Below are 21651 nucleotides of genomic sequence, written 5' to 3'. Positions count from 1 at the left end.
CCCAAACAGGGTTCTTTTAAAGGTATTTTATGCCTCGGAGGGGTCACGCCCCTCAGACAAGGGATTGGTCAGCCTCCCCAACAGACATCTAAAGTAATTATTGGTTGGATTGTTGTCATATTTATTAGTTTTCTATAAGCTTTTTTATTTTTTTAAAGCTAGTTTTTTCCTATGTAGCACTGACAGGCTTTGACCTCTCAGTGTAGGTCAGGCAGGCCTTGAGCTTACAAAGAATGCCTTGGCTTCCTGAGTACTGGGATTAAAGGCATGAGCCACCATATAAATATGTTTATCATCTTTCTTTTCCTGCATTTTTAAGTTTTAGTTTATTACTTATGATTTCATTTTCTTCTTAGCATATCAACTACACTTATTTTAAATGGTTGCCCTTGAATTTATAGTATATGTCTACAATTAATAAAAGTTCTCTTTCCAATATAATATACTACTTTGCAGGTTATACAGTATCTTGTGATAGAATCTGCAGTTCCTGTCTCTCATCCTCATAACCCTACTGCCATTCATTTCCAAAGCTGTAATTATCACATTACTTATCCATAAACTATAATTACTGAATACAAGTTGCTATTATTTCAAATCATTGTGTTTGAGCAATTAAGATTTAAAAACAAATTATTTTACATTCATTTTTCTTTGTCTAGGGTTTTTTCTTTCTTTAGAACATCTGAATTACTTGTTTTCCTTTTCCTGAAGAATTGACATTTGATGCAAAGCAGGCAGACTAGAAAAACTTCTTTATGAGAAAGTCTCGATTTTTCTTCCATTTTTGAAGGATAAATTCTTCGGACAGAATTTTAGGTTTTGTTTTTTTTAGAATACTTAGAATATGTCATTCTTGTTTCCATGGTTTCTGAAGAGAATTCAGATATACAGAATATAGGTTTTTTTTTTTCACTTTTTCTCTGTATTATTCCATTATTTTTGTGGATTTTCGGCAGTTTGAGTATGATAAACCTCTGGGTTGCTTTGAAAAAAATATTTTATGTGTGCTTGTGTATACAAGTGGCTACATTTTTTTTTAAACCACTGTGCAAGTGTGGAGACCAGGGAATTACTAGTGGGAGTCAGTTCTCTCCTTCTACCATGTGGGTCCAGGGGTGAATCTGTGGAAGATGAGACTTTGCAGTAAATGCCCGCACCTTCTGAACCATCTCACCAGCCTATGTGTAGCTTTTTGGAGGCATTTTCCTGCTTGGTATTTGATAACTCTATTTGGAAAATTCAGATTTAAATAAAACTAAAAATTTGCTCCTCAGTGATATAAGCTCTATTTTAGGTGCTCAGTAGCCTCATGTAGCTAGTTAGTACATGCCAGACTGAAGAGCCAGGTCTTGACAAGATGGAGTTTAGTCTAGGTCTCCTGCGAGTGGTGCACAGAGGAAAGCGTCTTCCAGGAGTCTGCTGCTACCAGCCCTCTTCTGCCTTTTCCCACCTTGTTGAGTCCACTTCCCCTGGAGAATGCTTTCCTTCTCCACCCTCAGGTTAGCTGTTTGTCTCAGGCTTCCCTTAGGTCGCACCTACTCACAGAATCCTCTAGGGGTCAAGGAGAAAGCTTCACTTAGGTCCCTTCACAGTATCAGTGCCTGGTGCTTCGCAGACCAGATGCCACACCTGTGTACTGAGCTACTGAAACTGAGCAGTGCAACTTGACAGCTGTGTCCTGTCCAGAAAGAAAGTTAAGAGCAAAGCCAACTCTTCATTACTCCTTTAATAGAGGGAACAAACAAATTGAGATTTGCTTTTCCCTCCCCTCATTTGGGCCTAGAATAGAAAACAACAAAACTGCCTTTGGCTTTTTAGCAAAATATAGCCATCCAGAAACCACTGATTCACACAGGTCTACCTTAGTACCTACCGGGTTTGTTTGTTTTGTTTTTCTTGATAGGACCTCATTGTGTAACCCTGACTGGCTGGAATTCCTTATGTAGATCAGGCCTCAAATTCAAAACAATCCATCCTGCCTCTGCCTCACTGCTAAGATTAAAGGTATTCACTACATATGGGGCTTACTGGTTTCTTTTTATTACTGTTATCCCTCTTGTATGCCCCTTACTAGTTGTATACATTCAGCGAATTATTCAACCTCTCTGGCTGATGTCATTCATCTGGTGATGTTGCTGTAATGCAAGGTGAATTAACATACATGCCCAGGATTTTGGACATTCTCATTATTATTGCTCAAGGTTGGAATATTCTGGAGCACACTGGCTAAGGTTAAGGCCAAGTGACAGAAGAGTTTAGTAGTTTCCTCTTATCTGTTTTTATATCTATATTTTCACTAATTCAAGACTCCCAGTAGGTATTGGGAACTGTAGATGACAGTAGTTGAAGGGACTCTAGCCCGCTCAAGCTTGGCAAACATGCTCTGGCAGGCCTTGCCCTTCTCCCTGGCTCCATCTGCCTTGCTAAAAACTGTTAGATCACACTCCTAAAACTACTCCCTGCCGTCTATTCCCTTATTTGCCCACTCCCTCCTCTTGAGGCTGACTGCTCACATCCAACTGTCAAAGTATTGAAGTCCATCATTTAAAAGTCCTATCTTGGCTTACCTAATTAACACGTCTAGTTAAAATTAAACACCTCACCCTAATTTCCTCTTTTACCATTATCAACTGCTATTTTCATATAGGCTATGTTTGTCTCTTCTCCACCCAGAGGCAGTCCTTTGTCCTGTCCCAGCCTTCCTTCTCCCTCTGCCCCCCTCCCCTCAGACAAATAAATACCTCTCCCCTTCCTTAAGTCACCAGGTCATGAACTTTCAACCTTAACTAGACACACTGCCAGCACAGACAACCTTAGGTCCTTAGGTCAAAATATTAAAATTTACTTAAGTTTATATATTTAATATACATTTAACTGCAGGTACAGGGGTACACACCTGCACAGTGGACCCTGGGGCAGGGGTGTCCAGGGTTCTAGGCCATCCTGAGCTCCATTAACAGTCGAAAAATAGTTTATTTATGGGCAGGAGAAATGGCTCAGTGGCAGAAGACGCAGGGCTTGAGCTCCCAGCACGACATATGGTAGCTCAGGACGGTCTGCCAGTCGGGTTTCAGCGGGTCCAATGCCTTCTGGCCTCCTCTGGCATGGGATGAAGGGGGGGACATATCTCTGCTATCCGCAGGCAGGACAGGCGCAAACAGAATTTTTCAAAGATGTTTCATGATTTTACTTTCTCGACACTGCACAAAGGTATTATTAACGTTATGGTTGCCTAAAGGTATTATTAACGTTATGGTTGCCTATGGAAATTACGGTGCCACGGACTTAAACTGTTGCACCCAGAGGGAAAGGCTTCCCTTGGCAGATGTATGTATACATAGTTATACTCTGCCTCACGCTCATTCCATAAAGCATGCTCTTTAAAAGCGGTCGCAAATTGGAGACCCATGGGACAAATTCAGCCTATATAAATGTTTGGCCTTTTATAGCGTTAGATGCTCTTTCTCAATGATATTTAAAGATTTTGTGCATAAACCACCACCCGGGTTTCTACCTTCCCTTTAAAAAATAGGTGGCACTTCATCATTAGCCAATTAGCTCCCTCGCTGCCCTTTAAGCCAGCTGGTTTGGAAAGGACTCTGGCTCATCCCTTACAGGTGGCCTGGCGCAGCCGTCCTGAGAGGGCAACTGACTTCCAACAAGAGTCCTGCGGGAAGTGGCTGGGTCAATCCCAACCTGGAGCCTCAGTTTCCCCATCTGTAAAACTGGTCGATAACTCGCGTAAGCGATCAGGAATGTTGATTGAGCAACTAAACGCCTGGGCACGAACACGGGGCTCCGAGGCGCACCCCTGCGACCTAGGCCGGCGTCCGGAGGCCCGTCCAGGGATCCGGCGGGGAGTCCCGAACCCGGCACCCGCCGCGCTCTCGGCCCTCCCGCCGGGGGGCCCCCGCGCCCCGCCGAGGTCGGCCCCTGCCTGGCGCAGAGAGGCGTGGCCGGCCCTCGAGCCCGCGGCGGCGGCCATGGCCTCGGTGGTGGAATACAAGGGCCTGAAGGCCGGCTACCACTGCGGCTACTGCGCGTCCGGGGAGGGCAAGACGTCGTGTGGTGAGTGTCCAGCCGTCCGGGTGGCCGTAACTGCCTCCCGCCAGGCTCTCGCCACGTCCCGGCGAGTCCCTGGCGGGCGGTTAAGGACGTTGGTCACCCGACTCCAGCTTCCCGGGCTCATTCGTCTCAGCCCAGCCTGCCGCCTCCTTCCCGGCTGGGTCTTCCCACCTCACCCTCACCGTTGATAGACGCCCCTCACAGAGGAGGAACGGAAATAGCGGAAGGCTGCCCTCAGGCAATATGGCACGGGAGGCGTCAGTCACCGCAGGTTGCCAGGTCTTTCCGGCCCGCGAGCTCCCGAGTGGCTTCGCGCGGTCTTCGGAGGCGCGCGCGCTGCATTGTGGGGTGGTGGAGGCGGCGGCAGCGGAGGCGACTACGTTGGGTTGGGTGGCTCTGAGCCGGCGGGGGCCGTAGCGATGGCTTCCTGGAGCGCGCCTACTTTCAGCCTCGTAGAGTATTTTGAGAGCCAGACCTTGTTCCAGTGTGGCTATTGCAAGAATGTGGCGTGCAGTGTCTCCAACGGTGAGCGAGCCGGGCCGGCGGACGTGGGAAGCCGGCAGCCGCGGCTTTGGGGTGGGGGGGGTCTGGGTGGTGACGCTTGAGGGACTTGGGCGCCTGCTGCCTGTGGAGCATCGGGAAGAACCCCGGGGGTGCTCCGCCCGTCCTCGCTGCCGTCCACCTACAGCTGCTGGTCTGTGCGAGAGAGAAAGGAGGAAGGAGATTGGGGGCTCCTAGCTGACCGCTGCCCTGCATCCCCGCGATGGGTGCTGGACAGCCGGAGCCACCCGCTGCCTGTGTGGAGGGGCGTGTGCGTGAACACCTGCGCACTGTCAACCTTGGATAAGAGTGTCTGGGAGAACATCCTAGAAAACAGGGTCTCTAGACTGATTGTCCCATCTGCTTGATATTCTTTTATCTGGGGTTCGTACCATGCCATTCTGTCAACCCACCTCTAGGACCACAACAAAATTAACACACGGTGTTGTGTGTTCTGTCAGAGTTCAGATTTCCTTCCTTCCCTGTTTCCTCGCTTGTTTCCCTTCCTCCCTCCTTCCTTTCGTTTTTCGAGACAGGGTTTCTTTGCGTAGCCCTGGCTGTTCTGGAACTCACTCTGTAGACCAGGCTGGCCTCGAACTCACAGCCTGCCTCTGCCTCTCAAATGCTGGGATTAAAGGCATGTGCCACCGCCTCCTGGCTAGGATTCAGATGCCTTAAAAGATTTGCTTGTTAACCGAACATCGTACTGTCTGATGTGTCATGATTGACAAATCCAACAGGTGGAAAACGAAATAACTGTGAAAATATAGATTTAGGTTAGACGTTTGTGCAGCTTCAAAGACTGTTAGTGATTTGGCCGAGTATGATATACTGGTTTACAGATTCATTAAATGTGTTTATTAGGTAGCCAGGCATGGTGGCTGGCACTTGCCTTTAGTCCGAGCACTCGGGAGGCAGAAGCAGGTGTATCTAAGGCCATCCTGGTCTACAAAAAGAGTTCCAGGACAGCCAGGGCTACACAGAAAAACCCTGTCTTGAAAAACAAACAAAAAAAGTGTTTATTAGGCGAGCTGTGGTCTTAAGTAGACAGTTACACAATCATTAAAAGTACCATTGTGAAGAACCGTTAAGTGGAAAAATGCTTACAGCATAGGGTTAAATAAAATAAACAGGATGCAGATGTTCTATTCCTCCCAGTGACAGCTGGGAGGAATAAGGTCCAAAGAGAAGTACATCAGATAGTGACAGTGGGTGCCTTTGACTGACAGAGAATTGGATAAGAGAAAATTGCCCACTATAAATGTTTTGTGAAGAAAAGTCTTTTCATGTAGAGAAATAACTAAGTTTTTAATGTTTCAGTTTTAATTCACTGTAGGGCACCCTTCTGTTGGGCGACTGATATTGTATTGCAGATCTGAGTGGCCTCAAACTCAGAGGATTCTTGTGAGCTTTAAATGATTAGCTTGTTGGTATTAGCGAGTGACTACCCTTTGAAAATTGCTGTTCGTTTGTTTTCTGTTGCTGTGATGAACTCCGTGACCAAATGCAGGTTGGGGAGGACAGGGTTCATTTCATCTTCCAGTTTACAATCCCTCATGAAGGGAGGTCAGGACAGGGAGTGGAGACAGGTACCTTGAGGCAGGAACTGAAGCAAGGAAGAACTAGTTTACTATTGAACTCTGACATACAGGGGATCATGGGGAAGAGACACATACAATGGGACGTGCCTAAAGGCAGAGCTGGCCAGGGGTGAGGGGCTAACCCTGTCAACTTCAGTGTTTGGAGTTCAAATGCCTGTGAGTTTGCTGCAGAGAGGCTACAACAGAAAAATCTCAGACTCATTCACAGGGCTTGGGGTAAAAAAAAAAAAAAAGAGTGAGAAAGAAAGCAAACTAGTCCTTAGGCGGTGACTCTGGCCATGTGCAGCTCTGGCCTGTACTGGTGGCTACAAAGCCACAGGCAAGCAGCTTTTTCATGAATTTATGCCCCAGAGTTAGATGCCAGATGAAGTGCGATCCTAATTAGTCTTAATAATAAAAGCCCAGAGTCAGATATCGGGATAAAAGCTGAAAAATCAGAGAAGTAAAGGACCAGACACAGTCACCTCTTACCTCTCTGACTCAGAGCAAAAAGGGTTGTGATCACGTCTACACCCTGCCATATCATTTCCCCTCTCCCCCAGCCACTCATGTCCTGTACAGACCTCCAGACCTCTGTGGTTGGCTAGGTCCACCCGCTTATCTCCAGGCAAGCTTTATTTGTCAGCACAAATAAAATATTGCAACAGTTTTCTCTAGTTTTATTGTTGAAGCCTGTGCTGTACATATTATACATATCAGTGATTAGAATTGTTAGTTTTGTCAGCTTGACGTATGCTAGAGTCATCTGGGAAGAAGAAACCTCAGCTGAGAAAATGCCTCCATCAGATTGGCCTGTGGGCAAGTGTGTTGTAGCATTTTCTTGATTAGTGATTGATGTAGGAGGTCCAAGTTCTCTGTGGCTGATGCCACCTCTGGGCAGGTGGTACTAGGGTTTACAAGGAAGCAGTCTAAGCAAGCTGTGGAAAGCAAGCCAGTAAGCAGAGTTCTTCCATGCCCTCTGCTTCAGTTCCTGCCTCCAGATTCCTACCTTGAGTTATCTGCCTATAGGTTCCTGCCTTGAGGCAGTGATGGAGGACTCTCATTGGTTAATAAAGAAACTGCCTTGGCTTTTTGATAGGGCAGGATTTAGGTGGGTGGAGTAGACAGAACAGGATGCTGGGAGTGAGGCAGACGCCTCGGGCAATCGTCATGCCTCTCCTCTCTTGAGACAGTCGCCATGAAGCCAGCCACCAGGTCAGACATGCTGAATCTTTCCTGGTAAGACACTACCTTGTGGTGCTATACATATTACTAAATATAGGTTAAAGCAAGATATGTGGGAATTAGCTAATAAGAGGCTGAAACTAATGGGCCAGGTAGTGTTTAAAAGAATACAATTTGTGTGTTGTTATTTCGGGGCATAAGCTAGCCAGGCGGCTGGGAGCTGGGCGACAGGAACACAGCCCTCTGCTCCTCACTACAAAATGGCGTCCAACGTGGGGCTCGAACCCACGACCCTGTGATTAAGAGTCTCATGCTCTACCGACTGAGCTAGCTGGGCGGCCGGGAGCTGGGCGGCAGGAACACAGCCTGCCGCTCCTCACTACAAGGCAATGCCTCCAGTTTTCTCAAAGATATTGTGCCACTAAACCTGACTTTGGACAAAAGGCCTTATGTTACCTAGACTGTCTTCAGATGTATTGTATAGTTGAGGCTGGTCTTCAACTCTCTCCTCTCCACCTGCCTCCACTCACTAAGTTCTGGTCACAGGTTTGTGCCACTACTCTTATCTTAGAACACTGTATCTTATTTTCATTTGTGTTGTCTGCATTATGTTCAGGATGAAGTACGTATAAACTTTATTACTCCAATATGAATGGTTTAGAATTTTAGTCTAAATTTGCCATTTTTTTTGTTTTTTTTTCTCATGGTTTATTTTTTTTTATTTAAAAATTTCCATCTCCTTCTCTCCTCCTCTCCCTCCCTCCCCTCCCCTCCATCCATACCCCCCCTCCCTCTCCAGGCCAAAGAGCCATCAGGGTTCCCTACTCTATGTTAAGTCCAAGGTCCTCCCAACTCCCCCCAGGTCCAGGAAGGTGATCAACCAAGCTGAGAAGGCTCCCACAAAGCCCGTCCATGCAGAATCAAAGCCCAGAGCCATTGTCCCTGGCTTCTCGGTCAGCCTCCACTGTCGGCCACATTCAGGGAGTCCGGTTTGGTCGCATGTTTCATCAGTCCAATTCCAACTGGAGTTGGTGATCTCCCGTTAGTTCTGTCCCACCGTCTCCATGGGTGAACGCACCCCTCACGGTCCTGACTTTCTTTCTCATGTTCTCCCTCCTTCTGCTCCTCATCAGGACCTTGGGAGCTTTGCCATTTTTATTTTTATTAATTTTTTACATAGGGCCTGGCTGGCTTGGAATGCACAGAGATCCACAGAGATCCATCTGCCTCTGGAGTATTGGAATTAAAGGTGTGCATTAGCACACACCTGGCCTAATTTACCTTTTTTTTTTTTTTTTTGAGCACTTAGAATTTTAGAAAGAAGGCAATAGGACAATGCAGAGTTCTGGAATTAACGCGGTACTTACTTTTTCAGGCATGTGGGCACACTCTTTGACAGTACAGGATTATCAGGATCTCATAGACCGAGGATGGAGAAGGTAAAGCTCTTTAACACAGATTCTTTCTGCTGTTGTTCAGTTGCGTCTGTTTTTTTTTTTTTTTTTTTTTTTTTTGGTTTTTCGAGACAGGGTTTCTCTGTGGCTTTGGAGCCTGTCCTGGAACTAACTCTTGTAGACCAGGCTGGTCTCGAACTCACAGAGATCCGCCTGCCTCTGCCTCCTGAGTGCTGGGATTAAAGGCGTGCGCCACCACCGCCCGGCTCAGTTGCGTCTTATAACTGCACAATGAAATCACCTTCAGAATACCTGAGATTGTAAGAAAGTTTAAGAAAATGTTTATTATATTTTTTGTGTACTTTGTTTTCAGAAATTTATTTGGAAAGGTAAAAATGATGCATAAAGCCAAATACATTATAAGCAACCTTGTGTGCTTATTAGTAACTTTTGACAGTTACTGGAATTATTCTAGTCTTTCACTAATTCTCTATGCTGTCTATCCTCTGCAAAATATTTGACAGCAGATTACATGCTAATTATTGTAGAAAGCATATTGGTAAAGCTAAGGTAAGGAGAAATGGTTTTCCTTTTAACTTATCTACCATACCTTTATTATCTTACAAAATTAATACTAATTTTTCTGCTGAGTGTGGTATGTCATGCCTGTAATTCCAGCACTAGGAAGCAAAGGAATGTGGAGATCTCTAAGTTTGTGACTAGCCTGGTCTATGTAGTGAGCTCTAGGCCAGCCAGGGCTACATGGTGAGACCCTGTTTCAAAGAAACAAAACCAAAACCAAAAATTAATATAATTTTTTGATGGTACTTGGTATTCATTTAAAAAATTGTTTTCGGGGGCTGGAGAGATGGCTCAGTGGTTAAGAGCACTGGCTGTTCTTCCCGAGGTCCTGAGTTCAATTCCCAGCAACCACATGGTGGCTCACAACCATCTGTAATGAGATCTGGCACCCTCTTCTAGCGTGCAGGCAAACATAGAGGCAGAATGTTGTATACATAATAAATAAATAAATCTTTAAAAAAAATTGTTTTCAAAAGATCTTATTACTTTGTGCGTGTGTGTGTGTGTGTGTGTGTGTGTGTGAGTGTGTGTGTGTGTGAGAGAGAGAGAGAGAGAGAGAATATGCACGAGCTCGTGAGCTTGTGCGTGGTTGGCAGCAAGCGCCTTTACCTGATGACCTGTTTTGCTGGCTTCTTCCTGAGTTTTGATTGTTTTCTAGAGTCACTTCTTTCTGTTTCTGTATGTTGTATGGGTGTATCTGTGTGTAGAGGCTGAGTTGAGATGTTCCCCTTGATTGCTCATCACCTTATATATTATAGCAGGGTCTCTCTTTAACTCCAGAGTTAGTACCATTTTGACTTGTTGGGCTAGCCAGCCTTGTTCCAGGGATTCCCTGTCTGTGCTTCCTGCAAGCCATCATTATAGATAGCTGCCTGGTTTTGGGGATCTGTACTCCAACCTTATGCTCACACAGCTAGGCCTTTTATTACTGAGTCATCTTTCCTAGATTGCCTTTTAAAAAATTCATTTTTTTTAACGTTTACTTGTGTTTGGATATTGGCTTCTGTGTGCTGCAATGTCTATGGAGGTCAGAGGACAGCCTGTGGGAGGTTGTTCTTTCCTTCTGTGTGGGTTCTGGGGAGCAGAGCAGGTCTTCAGTCTAGGCAGCAAATGCCTTCATCCACGGAGCTATCTCACTGACCCAAGATTGACACACACATGCACACAGACACACATTCACACACATATACACACACGCAGCTGATTAATTGATTCTGTAATTGTTCATACATTGTATTTTCTTGGTAGTTTTTTTTTTTTTTTTTTTTTTTTTTTTGAGATAGATAGTCTTTACTGTGTACCCCTGACTGGTCTGCAACTCTTTATGTAGACCTGGGTCTGCTTCCTGAGTACTGGGGTTAAAGGTGACTGGATAACTATTTCTAAGTAACTTTTAGGAAAGTTTCTTATGTAAATGTAAGCAATATGAAGCATTAAGTACTAAATGCCATATTTTCTAAAGCGGAAATTAAATTAAAATGTTGACACCCATTAAATTTAATATGAGTCTTAAACTGTAGATGGAAGTCAGATGTAGGATTTTAGATGATGTCATAAGGATCCCTGTTAAGGTAAGAAGGAGCCATTCAGGGCTTTTATATGAGAGCAATGTGAGGAAATTTGTTTTAGAAAGGTTCATTTATAAGTCAGAGAGGTTTTTGAGAGGACACTCCTGGAGGCAGGAAGGAGAGGACAGATGTAAGATATATTTAACAAGTAGAAATCTTTCTGATAGGTTGTGGAGGTGAGTTTGAGACATGATGTCCTCACTATACTGATGGAGGAGAGTTATCTGTCTATGTTTCTTTCATTGGTTAATTAATAAAGAAAACTGCCTTGGCCCTTTAAGAGAACAGAAAATTAGGTAGGTGGAGTAGACAGAACAGAATTGTGGGAACAAGGAAGTAGAGTTGGGGAGACGCTTCAGGCAGTCACCATAGTGAGTCTCCATGCTTCTCCTCTCCGAGATGGACACAGGTTAAGATCTCTCCTGGTAAGCCACACCTCGTGGTGCTACCCAGATTACTAAATATGGGTTAAAGGAAGATGTGAGAATTAGCCAATAAGAGGCTGAAAGTATGGGCCAGGCAGTGTTTTAAAAGAATACAGTTTCTGTGTAATTATTTCGGGTGTAAAGCTAGCCTGCGGCTGGGTGGCGGGACGCAGCCCCGCCGCTGCCGCTTCCTTCTACAGATTGGCTCTCCAACGTGGTGACTAAATCCACTTAAAAACCTGAGAGGGCTTTAAATAAAGGAGAGAGAGAGTTTAACACAGCTTTTTGCTATTTGCTAGGACGTGCACTGAGACCGTGCCAATGGCTCCCTGCTCCCTGCCTGCACCTGGGCAGATGGCGGAATCAGGCTTAGGCGAGCGGGAGAGCATGGTGGATTCCTGCCGCCATAGAGAGAGAGGTGTTTTTAGACTGCGTGGTGCTCTGCGTGTCAGATTTGGCTGTAACTTGGATGAAAAGAGTTTTTCTGTGCTGCACGCTCAGTCTCAGAATTAAACTGCTGAGTGCGGCTCCAATGTCGACTGCTGTGTGCCTGGAACTGTGTGCGGCTCAGGGGCACCAAATGACTGAGGCAGGAGCGGCTTTGGCTCTGCTCCGCCATGCTGAATTGTGCTGACCTCAGGCAGGAACTATCGTAATTACCATGATAACAGCGCAGTTAAGGTTTAGACTTGGCTATAAACAGGCAGTACCGTATTATTTTAAGAAGTGGTTAACCTTTTAAGAAATGCTCCTGGATAGTAAAAAATTACAGATTCACAATAGAAAAGATTCAGACATAGAAGGCCTTTAAATGGCTCACGTAGGCTTAAAAGAGAGAAAAAGAAAATATAGAGAATAAAGTTAATGCCTTAAAAAAAAGGTTAAAGTCTTTAAAGAGACAGAGTACAGATAGTTATAGATTAAAAGAAGTAAAGTGATAGAGTAAAAATAAGCCATGTAAAGATGGAAAATTCACAGAGAGTCTGGATTATGTATTTTGTTGTGTTTTCTTTGATTTTTTTGACTGTAAAGGAGCTAAGTACAGAGAGACATTTCATTATATGGGCTGCCAGTCTAGACCAGAATGGACATCTTAACGGTATGACTTCAGGATTTGGATCTAAGAACATGATGCTTTGGAAAAGAGTTTCTTCTTTTGTTTTCACAGAGGACGAGACTCTGTGGATTGCTTCTATCCCAATATGGTATGATAGACCACGCCCTCCTGAAAGGTTGCTGTGAACATCTTCAAAAAATTACTTCACTCAACTGCCAACTGAGAGGAGCCTAGCACACAGGTTATACCATAAAAGACCTAAATAACAGCGCCCCCATTCAGCAGGAAGCAGTTTGGAGAGAAATAACTGCGCCCATTTTCCCAAATATTGCTTATAAATGTTCTTTTACATTTAAAGGGGGAGATGATATAGATATGAATTTGCATTGGTATAGATTTTAAGGTCAATTTTGTTATATGTATATGTATTTCTGATCTTGATTAAGCTATTGTGATTATAGTTCATTTTAAAAACTGTAATGTATAATTAGGAAATATAGGTTGTTAATGGATAATCATTGATAATAGTTAAGCTTGTAGTCATGTTATTAGATTTTCTAGATATGTAGAGATATATTTCAGTTAGATAGACATTCTTCATATCTTTCAAAGACTGCAGAATATGGCATTTAATGTTTTAATAACTTAGGGTTTTTCATGACAATGAGACACGTCTGCTCCTGGCAGCACCAATCTACTTCAAGAGGAAGATGGGCATCGAAGAGGCTACTTATGGAGTTTGTTAGCCATTTGGGCAAGAAACTGCTCTTGGCTGGACTGTTCCATAAACTGGACACAAAGAACCCGCAGAGAGAGGACTGCTGAACTTGCCTAAAGGTGAGATGGTCTTTCGGGGTTCCTGATTCGTGAAAGAGTCTGCGAGACGTTCTGCAGGACACAGCAGAAAGTGACTGAACTGTCTTTGGAATTTCCTGCTTCATGAAAAAGTCTGCTGGACACTATGGGCCTGAAGGCTGAAGATGGATGCCCCAACGGTACAGAGGAACTTTGGGTGACTGTCTAGGCAGCGAGTTGTCTCTGTCATTTCTAGAGTTTGAAAGTTGCAAATGACTTGTTTACTTAGGTAATATTATATCCTTCTGGAGTCTTTGATGGAGTTGAAGAATAAATAGATAGTTATAGATTTCCTTAGTTATGATAAAAGATAAAATAGATTTAAATATTGTAACTGTAATACTTGCTTGATAACTGTTTTGTTATATGTAATTTTGCTATGTTAAAGTTGAAGCCTTTCTTTTTTGTTTAAACAGAAAAAGGGGAAATGATGGAGGAGAGTTATCTGTCTATGTTTCTTTCATTGGTTAATTAATAAAGAAAACTGCCTTGGCCCTTTAATAGGATAGAAAATTAGATAGGTGGAGTAGACAGAACAGAATTGTGGGAACAAGGAAGTAGAGTTGGGGAGACGCTTCAGGCAGTCACCATAGTGAGTCTCCATGCTGCTGCTCTCCGAGATGGACGCAGGTTAAGATCTCTCCTGGTAAGCCACACCTCGTGGTGCTACACAGATTACTAAATATGGGTTAAAGGAAGATGTGAGAATTAGCCAATAAGAGGCTGAAACTATGGGCCAGGCAGTGTTTAAAAGAATACAGTTTCCGTGTAATTATTTCGGGTGTAAAGCTAGCCGGCTGCCGGGTGGCGGGACACAGCCCCGCCGCTTCTCCTCACTACAGATTGGCGCCCGCTTCACACTACACTATACAATAAGGTAACAATAGTCTAAATGGACTCTCAGGTTCCTGACCTGAGAAATGAATTCGTGGTTCTACCAACAAATCTATAGTGCCTATAAATGAGACTTGTTAAGTGGTACTTTAAGCTCGTATGTGTGTGTATGTTTGTGTGTGTGTGTGTGTGTGTGTGTGTGTGTGTGACAACATCATGGACATTACTTTTCATTTTAAAAAGAATTTTATTGTTTTTAAAATTGTGTGTATGTGTATGTGCCTGTCTGGTGCCATGTACATGAGTATTGGGACCTCTGGAGCTGAAGGAATGGGGCTTTGAGTGCTGGGAACTGAACTCAGGTCCTCAGGAAAAGCGGTGCATGCCCATAGCCACTGAGCCAGTGCTTCAGCCTCGTCACACACAGGTTCATTACTGTCTCTTGGGCTGATATAGTAGCAGATGGAGACACTGGAGGAGTTGAAGGTACTGATGAGAATGTGGTGCATCTGTTGAGGTTTAGGAAAGGAAAAGTTGTTTTTTTATGCTATTGATTAGATTTTACCCTTAGAGTTTTTCTGATCTATTTTGGTACATGTGAAAAGTATATAAGAAATTAACAAACTGTTTTTATAATTTTAGAAGTGGGAAATATCTGTATAAACCTGTCATGAATAAAACATGCTGTCCTCAGTACACAATAAGGTAAGGATCTACAGTACAAAGATTTGTGTGTATTTAAAGTAGAATCTTAGGATTTTAAAATACTGTTTCTACTTTAGTTGGACATTATAAGGAAAGTAAATAATTTGTCTTTTCTATGTACTGATTTGAAATCCACATATTGATAAGTGGATTCTTATATTGTTTAGTTAGTCCTGGTATAAAGATGATATGAAAAAATACTTTGTTAGCTAGTGGAAATTACTTTTTTTTTCAAGACAGGATTTCTCTGTGTAGCCCCGGCTGTCCTGGACTAGGCTGGCCTCAGGATTTGCCTGCCTCTGCCTCCCAAGTGCTGGGTTTAAAGATGTGCACCACCACTGTCTGGCAGAGTTACCCCCCCTCCCCCGCAAGACAAGGTCCTCTGTAACTTTAAAGCCTGTTCCAGAACTCACTCTCAGACTAGGCTGGTCCCAGAGATCCTCCTGTCTCTGCCTCCCCAGTGTGTGCTACCACTGCCTGGCTAGCTTTTTCTTTGTTTTGTTTTTTAATGAAAAAAGTAAACTAATTTTTTCTTTGAAAGTGGGTATCAGTTGCACATTGCTTCTTGGTTAGGGGTGGGAGTTCAAGTCTACTTTTCCTTCTGGGTGCTGGGACCCTGTTTTAGTAAGGGTTTCTATTGCTACAATGAAACACCATGACCAAAAGCAAGCTGGGGAGAACAGGGTTTATTTGGTTTATACTCACAGATCATAGTCTGTCAATGGAGGAAGTCAGGACAGGAAATGAAGCAGTGATAGGACCCAGAGGCAGGAGCTGATGCAGAGGCCATGGAGGGTGCTGCTTACTGCCTTGTTCCCCATGGGTTGCCCAGCCTGCTTTCTTACAGAACTCAGGACCACCAGTCCAGAGATGGTGCCACCTACAATAGGTTGACTCCTCCTCCATCAATCACTAATTAGGGCAATGCCCTACAGCTGGATCTAATGGAAGCATTTTCTCAATTGAGGCTCCCTCCATTCAGACAACTCTAGCTTGTGTCAAGTTTACATAAGACTGTCCAGCACAAGTGACGCCTTGACAACATGACACACAAACACATCACTGCCAATCCACAACCTTTCTTATTCATCCCAAGATTATACATTAAAATCCAATTTTTTGTAAATACCTAAGATCTTTCTCTCTCTCTCTCTCTCTCTCTCTCTTTCTCTCTCTTTTTTTTAAAGTTTAGTCTCTCAACTGTGGGCTCTAGTAAAATAAAAAAAAAAAAAAAGATTAAGTCCATTCTTGAAGAGGGAAAAACCAGTGCATAGTCACTATGTGAACAAAGCAAAACCAGCCTCCAAGAGTGTAAATGACTCAATGAGCAGTATCTGTGATTCACTCACAGCCGTCTGGGCTCCTCTAAAGGGCTTGGGTCACTTCCCAGGCTCTGCCCTCTACAGTATACATGACCTGTCTTCTAGGCTCCGGCTGGCTCTACTCCACTGCTGCTGCTATTCTTGGTGGTCTTCCCATGGTACTGGCTTCTCCAAAATGCTGGCGTCTTCTGCTGCAACCGGGCTGCACTTTCTCTAATAGCTTCTGCTAAGCTCTTTTCATGGTGCCAAGCCTCAACTTTTCTGCATGACCCCTTCAGTCCTGGGTCTTCATCTACCTCTGAGGCTGTTCCTTCACCCCTTCTGGCCTTTCACAGTGCCAAGCCTCAGCTGTTCTTCATGACCTCTTTGTGCCTTCAAAACCAGTACCACCTGGATGACTTTTACACTACCAAGTTTGGCTCACTGTGAGGTACAACCTTGGCTGCCTCTGTAGTACAGCTTGTGCACTGACTGTCATGAGACACTTCAGATTGCACCTCAGGGATGCTGTTGCCAGTCATCTCTAATATATCAGCACTGGCTGACCAGCAGTGGGTGTCCCAGCAGAGCAAAGGTTTTACCTTAGCAGTTCTGGTGTCTTGTCAGTCACAGCTGATTCTTCAGCCTCAGCGAACCAGAACCACAGAATTTTTTCTCTCCCCTCTCCTCTTTCTTTGAGACAGGGTTTCTTTGTGTAGTCCTGGTTCTAGAGCTTGCTCTGTAGATCAGGCTGTCCTCAAACTCACAGAGATCTGCCTCTCTCTGCCTCCTGAGTGCTGGGACTATAGGCTTGTGATAACTCTGACTGGCAAGAACCATAGAATCTTAATTCAAAATAACAAATGGCCCGACAGAGTCTTTAAACTTCCCTCTGGAACACCACAAGTCAGGCTTCCATCTTCTGCATTGCCCTCAACATTCTTACCTTCCAGGTTTCTACAGAACAGCTCACCAAGCACTGAACACTCAGTGACTTTCCTTGACCACAGTTCCAAAACAACATGGTCAGGCCTGTCACAGCAATACCCCCACAGACTTTGTGTGGCTTGAACCTGTGCAGGCCTGGCGGGTGCTGCCACAGTCTGTAAATTCATATGTGTATCAGCCCTGTTGTATTTAGAAGACACTGTTTCCTTGGAATCATACATCCCCTTTGGCTCTTAGACTCTTTCTGCCTCCTTTTTGGCATAGTTCCTGAGCCTTCAGGGGAAGGGTTTAATAAAGACTTTCTATTTAGGACTAAGTGTACCCAAATCTCTCAGTCTCTGCACATTGTCCAGTTGTGGCTCTTACAGAGTCTGGCCTTCTGCAGTTCACAGTGACTGGAAGTGAGATGCAGAGTTGGTGAGAAAAGCACACAGGCTGCTTTCCTGAGGGATGAAAGCTTCTTTTCTTGTTTTGTTTTTCATGCGCTGTTTTTATATTCCCCACAAGTCCATTTCAAAGAGGTTTTTTCCCATAACTAAAAGTTTCACAGTTACTAATAGTCACAGCAAAAACATTTTTCTGGAACAAGCCTACCCTAATACATTTCTTTCTTTCTTTTTTTGTTTGTTTGTCTTTTTGATACAGGGTTTCTCTGTGTATCTCTGGCTGTCCTGAAACTCACTCTGTAGACGAGGCTGGCCTTGAACTTGAAGAGATTGGCTTGTCTCTGCCTCCCTGAGTGCTGGGATTAAAGGCATGTGCCACCATCACCCAGCTCCCAGTATATTTCTTAATCATATCTTTATACATTTTCTGAGAAACTCCTTTTAGACTTCTCACAGACCAGGCAGGACCTTTCCGCCATAACCGTTCACACAGGCAGAAAAACAGGTTACTTGTTTCATTTTTTATATTTTAGAGTTCTGCCCAATTAACTAACCATCAATTCTTTGTTTTCTAGTTACATGAAGTCAGTTGTTTAAAGCTTTGTTTCAACTGTGATGCACACTGAAACCCATGAACACATTTCCCAACATCAAAAAGAACTTGAGTTCGCCTAATTCTTGAGACTCAGTTCTTTTCCTTAATCATTAACCTAACCCATAATCTATACAGCTTCTCAAGTGAAACACAGAAGTCCTAGCCCTGTGGTATTTCCTTGTTCCTGTTTTCTATCCTCTCCAGTCCCTGCTTTTTCAGGGGCGGGGACAACACTGTGTCCTACCTTTGCTTATATTAATTTTCCCACTAAATTAATCTCTATCATAATCCCTTACTATATTTGTTAGAAATTCTTAATTGTTAAAATTCTATTTTGTATTCTATTATTGTATAAACTCATTACTAAATAGTTAAATAGTTAAGATGAAATCATCTTCATAATGATCCACAGGTAAAAATGCCCAGTAGAGTGGGATATTTCCATGAGATAGTCACACAACATTAAAGGCAATGGGAATCCTCCCACACCCATTCACACCATGCCAGATACTAGAGGAAAATGGCAGTGGCAAACATTTAAAGGCACAGCAATAGTAAGAGACATTCTGAAACCAAAGCCCATGGGGCCTTGCCTATCTGAGATTCACTCACAGAGCCTTGCTTCCTGGTGGGCTGAACTCCTGAAGCTCAAGTGCCACCTGCTGGTCGCTCTTCTGACATGACCACTGGGAGAGTCTCTATGCTAGTTATCATCTATTGCAAGAGGAAGCTTCTCTGGTGATGGCTGACTGTGACACTGATTTATGGGGATAGCAGAATGTTGTTAGGAGTCAGTTTATTAATATGTTCTTTTAGCAGAACAAACCTTTTTGATTTTCCTTTAGCCCATGACCTATCCAGTCTAAGATTCATGACCACATGAGCAGTGTCAGGCATTCCGTCTCATGGAGTGGGTCTTCTATTCAAGCAGAGAGTGGTTGGTTACTCCTACAGTGTTTGTGCCACAGTTTCACTGGCATAGCTTGCAGGTAGGTCACTGTTGTAGGTCACAGGGTTTGTAGTTGGGTTGATGGTTACCCGCCGCGCACTGCGCCTCCGTGTCTGCGCTCTATGAGCCATTACCCAGTTCTCGAGCTTCGGGCAGGGGGCAGGAGGTTAAAATTCACAGACACACACAGAGAGACAGCGACACGGGTCATCCTTGAATTCCCCAAGAATGCCCCCTTTATTGTGTTCAGGGGCAGATTATATAGAGATAGCCATGCCCCAGCCAAACCTACAAGAAACCACTCTCCTGCCATCAGGAACTCCTGAAGGTCTCGTGCTCAGAACAGCTGAAGGCACTCAGATCAGGGAATTACAAGAAATTTAGGATCTGGGGTCCCACTGCTCCCAACAGTTACCTTTCTCCTCTGGTAGCGTGCAGAGTACTTTCCAGAACCATGAACACTAGTCAGTAGGTGTGAAGGCTCTAGGTAGGCACCAGCTTGACTTCTTTGTGTTCAGTGAGATAAGTAAGTGTTGTCTTCAGCAAAGAGGCCTTAACATTAGTTTGTGGAGAGTAACCAATAGCCTTGGCAATAGCCTGGGATATTTGGGGGCTTCTGTGGAGCTTGTTTGGTCAGTGACTCAACTGGATGTAACCTGCTCCCTGGCGTTGGATGTTTCACTTGGTGGCAATAGATGACTGATTGAGACTTTGTCTCTTCCATTATTTTTATTTCTTTTGTCCATCTATCTATCTACTTGTCTATCTATCTATCTATCTATCTATCTATCTATCTATCTATCTATCTATCTATCATCTATCTACTTGTCTATCTCTATCTATCTATCTATCTATCTCTATAAATATACATAAATATATGTAAGTATATTAATATATTTAGGAAACTTCTAGAGAGGAGTTTTCCATATGACCTCTCAAATGGCCCTTAATGTTAGTTGTTCCCCCCACATTCCCTCTCTTAACCTTATTATCCACCCTCTTCCCCACTTAATCCTATTCCAGTATCCCCACTGTCTCTCCATAAGTATATATTCTATTTCTCTTTTCTGGGGGGGGACCCTCTTCTTTCCTCTGTAGTCTGTTTCTTGATACTTAACCTCTGTAGTTATATGGATTATAGCATGCCTATCAAAGGCATAAAAGCTAGCATTCATGTATAAGAGAACACACACACACACACACACACACACACACAACACAGTCGAAAACCAGCTTTGACAAAATTTGAACATTCCAGGGTAGGAATGTGAACATTAGAATTATTAAGCAAAAGGAACAGAGATATAAGAGAAATAAGAAACAGAAACACAGAACAACATCAGGAGGGATGTGCAGTGAATAACTGATTCACACGCTTGTACACTTCACTCCAAAAGGCGGGGGAGGCAACAGACTTCATTAGCATGATATAAGGAATAAACTTAAATTCTTTTGGTCCAGGTCGGGTGGATCCACCTCTACACTCAAAATACTAATTAACCACACCCTAGGTCAGAATCTCTTGTTTGTAGCCACACCTGTTGTCAATAACTTTGAGAGAGCAAAAATAAGCTCAAATTCTGACTTCCAATCAAGGTAGAACAGGCTTCCAACTGTGGGCCTCACAACACACACACACACACACACACACAGAGAGAGAGAGAGAGAGAGAGAGAGAGAGAGAGAGAGAGAGAGAGAGAGGAGACAGACTTCAGTGAATCAGCTCAATTTTATTTGGGGAGTCTGGGGATAAGTCCTGATTTGCATTAAGTGGCATGCTCTTATCACAAGACTTATTACGTGACAGTAGGGTCCTGTTGCAGATCTCCTAGCATGTCGTCTTAGCAGAGATCTGTGCCAAGGGTCAAGCTAAAGATGAGTCAGGCATCTGGTTTAGAGACAGCTTTTAAATAAGGTCAGTCCTCCAGGCCCAGGGACGTCCTCCATGTAAGGGCAGATAGAGAGCAGGAAGCCGTGCTCGGGAGAGAGGAAGTTCCCATATTCTGGAACTTAGCAAGAAAGGTGCTAGGGCACGGCAGACTGCAATGTATTCCAAAAATTCTCTCCTTTTTTCTATTCAGTTTTTCATCTTTTTTTTATTGAATCTTTTGAGAGGTTGCCCCCTTCCCCCCCTTTTTTAAACTCTCCTACTTAAAAATTTTTACCATCAGTCTTTACTACTGAAAACAGTTTTTTCCCTTGTCTTTTTTTGGGAGGGGGTAGTGGTGCTGCTGTAGTTGTAAAAATTTTAGAGCTGGGGTGGTGGCCTATGCCTTTAATCCCAGCACTTGGGAGGCAGAGGCAGATGGATCTCTAAGTTCGAGGCCAGCCTGGTCTACAAGAGCTAGTTTCAGGACATACTTCAAAACTGCAGAGAAACCCTGTCTTGAAAAACAAAACAAAAAAAATTAGAAAAGTAAGAGATTTTTTTTTCCGAAGAAATTTCCAAGCTTTTCTTCTTGTATAGTCTGTTCTTTTTGCAGTTTGTTTGGCACCATGTTTGTAGGAGAGACTAAGAGTCTGGTGACTCCAGTTTTCAGTGTCCCAGTAAAAATGTTATGCATCCAAAGAATGGGTCATTTTTTTTTCTGTAGCTTTTAGGTAAATTGTTTTGGCTTGGCTATTGTGTTGGAGATTCTGTGAAGTAAATATTTTTAGTTCTGATCACTTTTTTGAGAA

The 21651-nt window shown here is 43.7% G+C and overlaps 1 protein-coding gene and 1 non-coding gene across 7 annotated transcripts in view; one reads left to right on the top strand and one right to left on the bottom strand.

Moving 5' to 3' along the window:
- Positions 1-3643: 3643 nt before the first annotated feature.
- Ate1 (arginyltransferase 1) overlaps positions 3644-21651 on the top strand; it is a 132075-nt gene continuing 114067 nt past the window's right edge. For 3 of the 6 annotated variants that reach the window (XM_038344655.1, XM_038344648.1, XM_038344637.1), the window contains exons 1-3: positions 4425-4593; positions 8749-8812; positions 14731-14793. In XM_038344655.1, coding sequence (XP_038200583.1) covers positions 4488-4593; positions 8749-8812; positions 14731-14793 — 233 coding nt within the window. In that variant the 5' untranslated portion in view covers positions 4425-4487. Of the gene's footprint in view, positions 4072-4424; positions 4594-8748; positions 8813-14730; positions 14794-21651 lie in introns of those variants that run through there. The other 3 variants (XM_038344614.1, XM_038344629.1, XM_038344622.1) reach the window with 3 other exon arrangements.
- Trnak-cuu lies at positions 7638-7710 on the bottom strand. Its single transcript has one exon. It is a non-coding gene; the product is annotated as a tRNA-Lys (tRNA).

This window comes from Arvicola amphibius, chromosome 1, assembly GCF_903992535.2.
Source record: "Arvicola amphibius chromosome 1, mArvAmp1.2, whole genome shotgun sequence".
Classification (NCBI taxonomy): domain Eukaryota; kingdom Metazoa; phylum Chordata; class Mammalia; order Rodentia; family Cricetidae; genus Arvicola; species Arvicola amphibius.
This window is presented reverse-complemented; position numbering and strand designations above follow the sequence as displayed.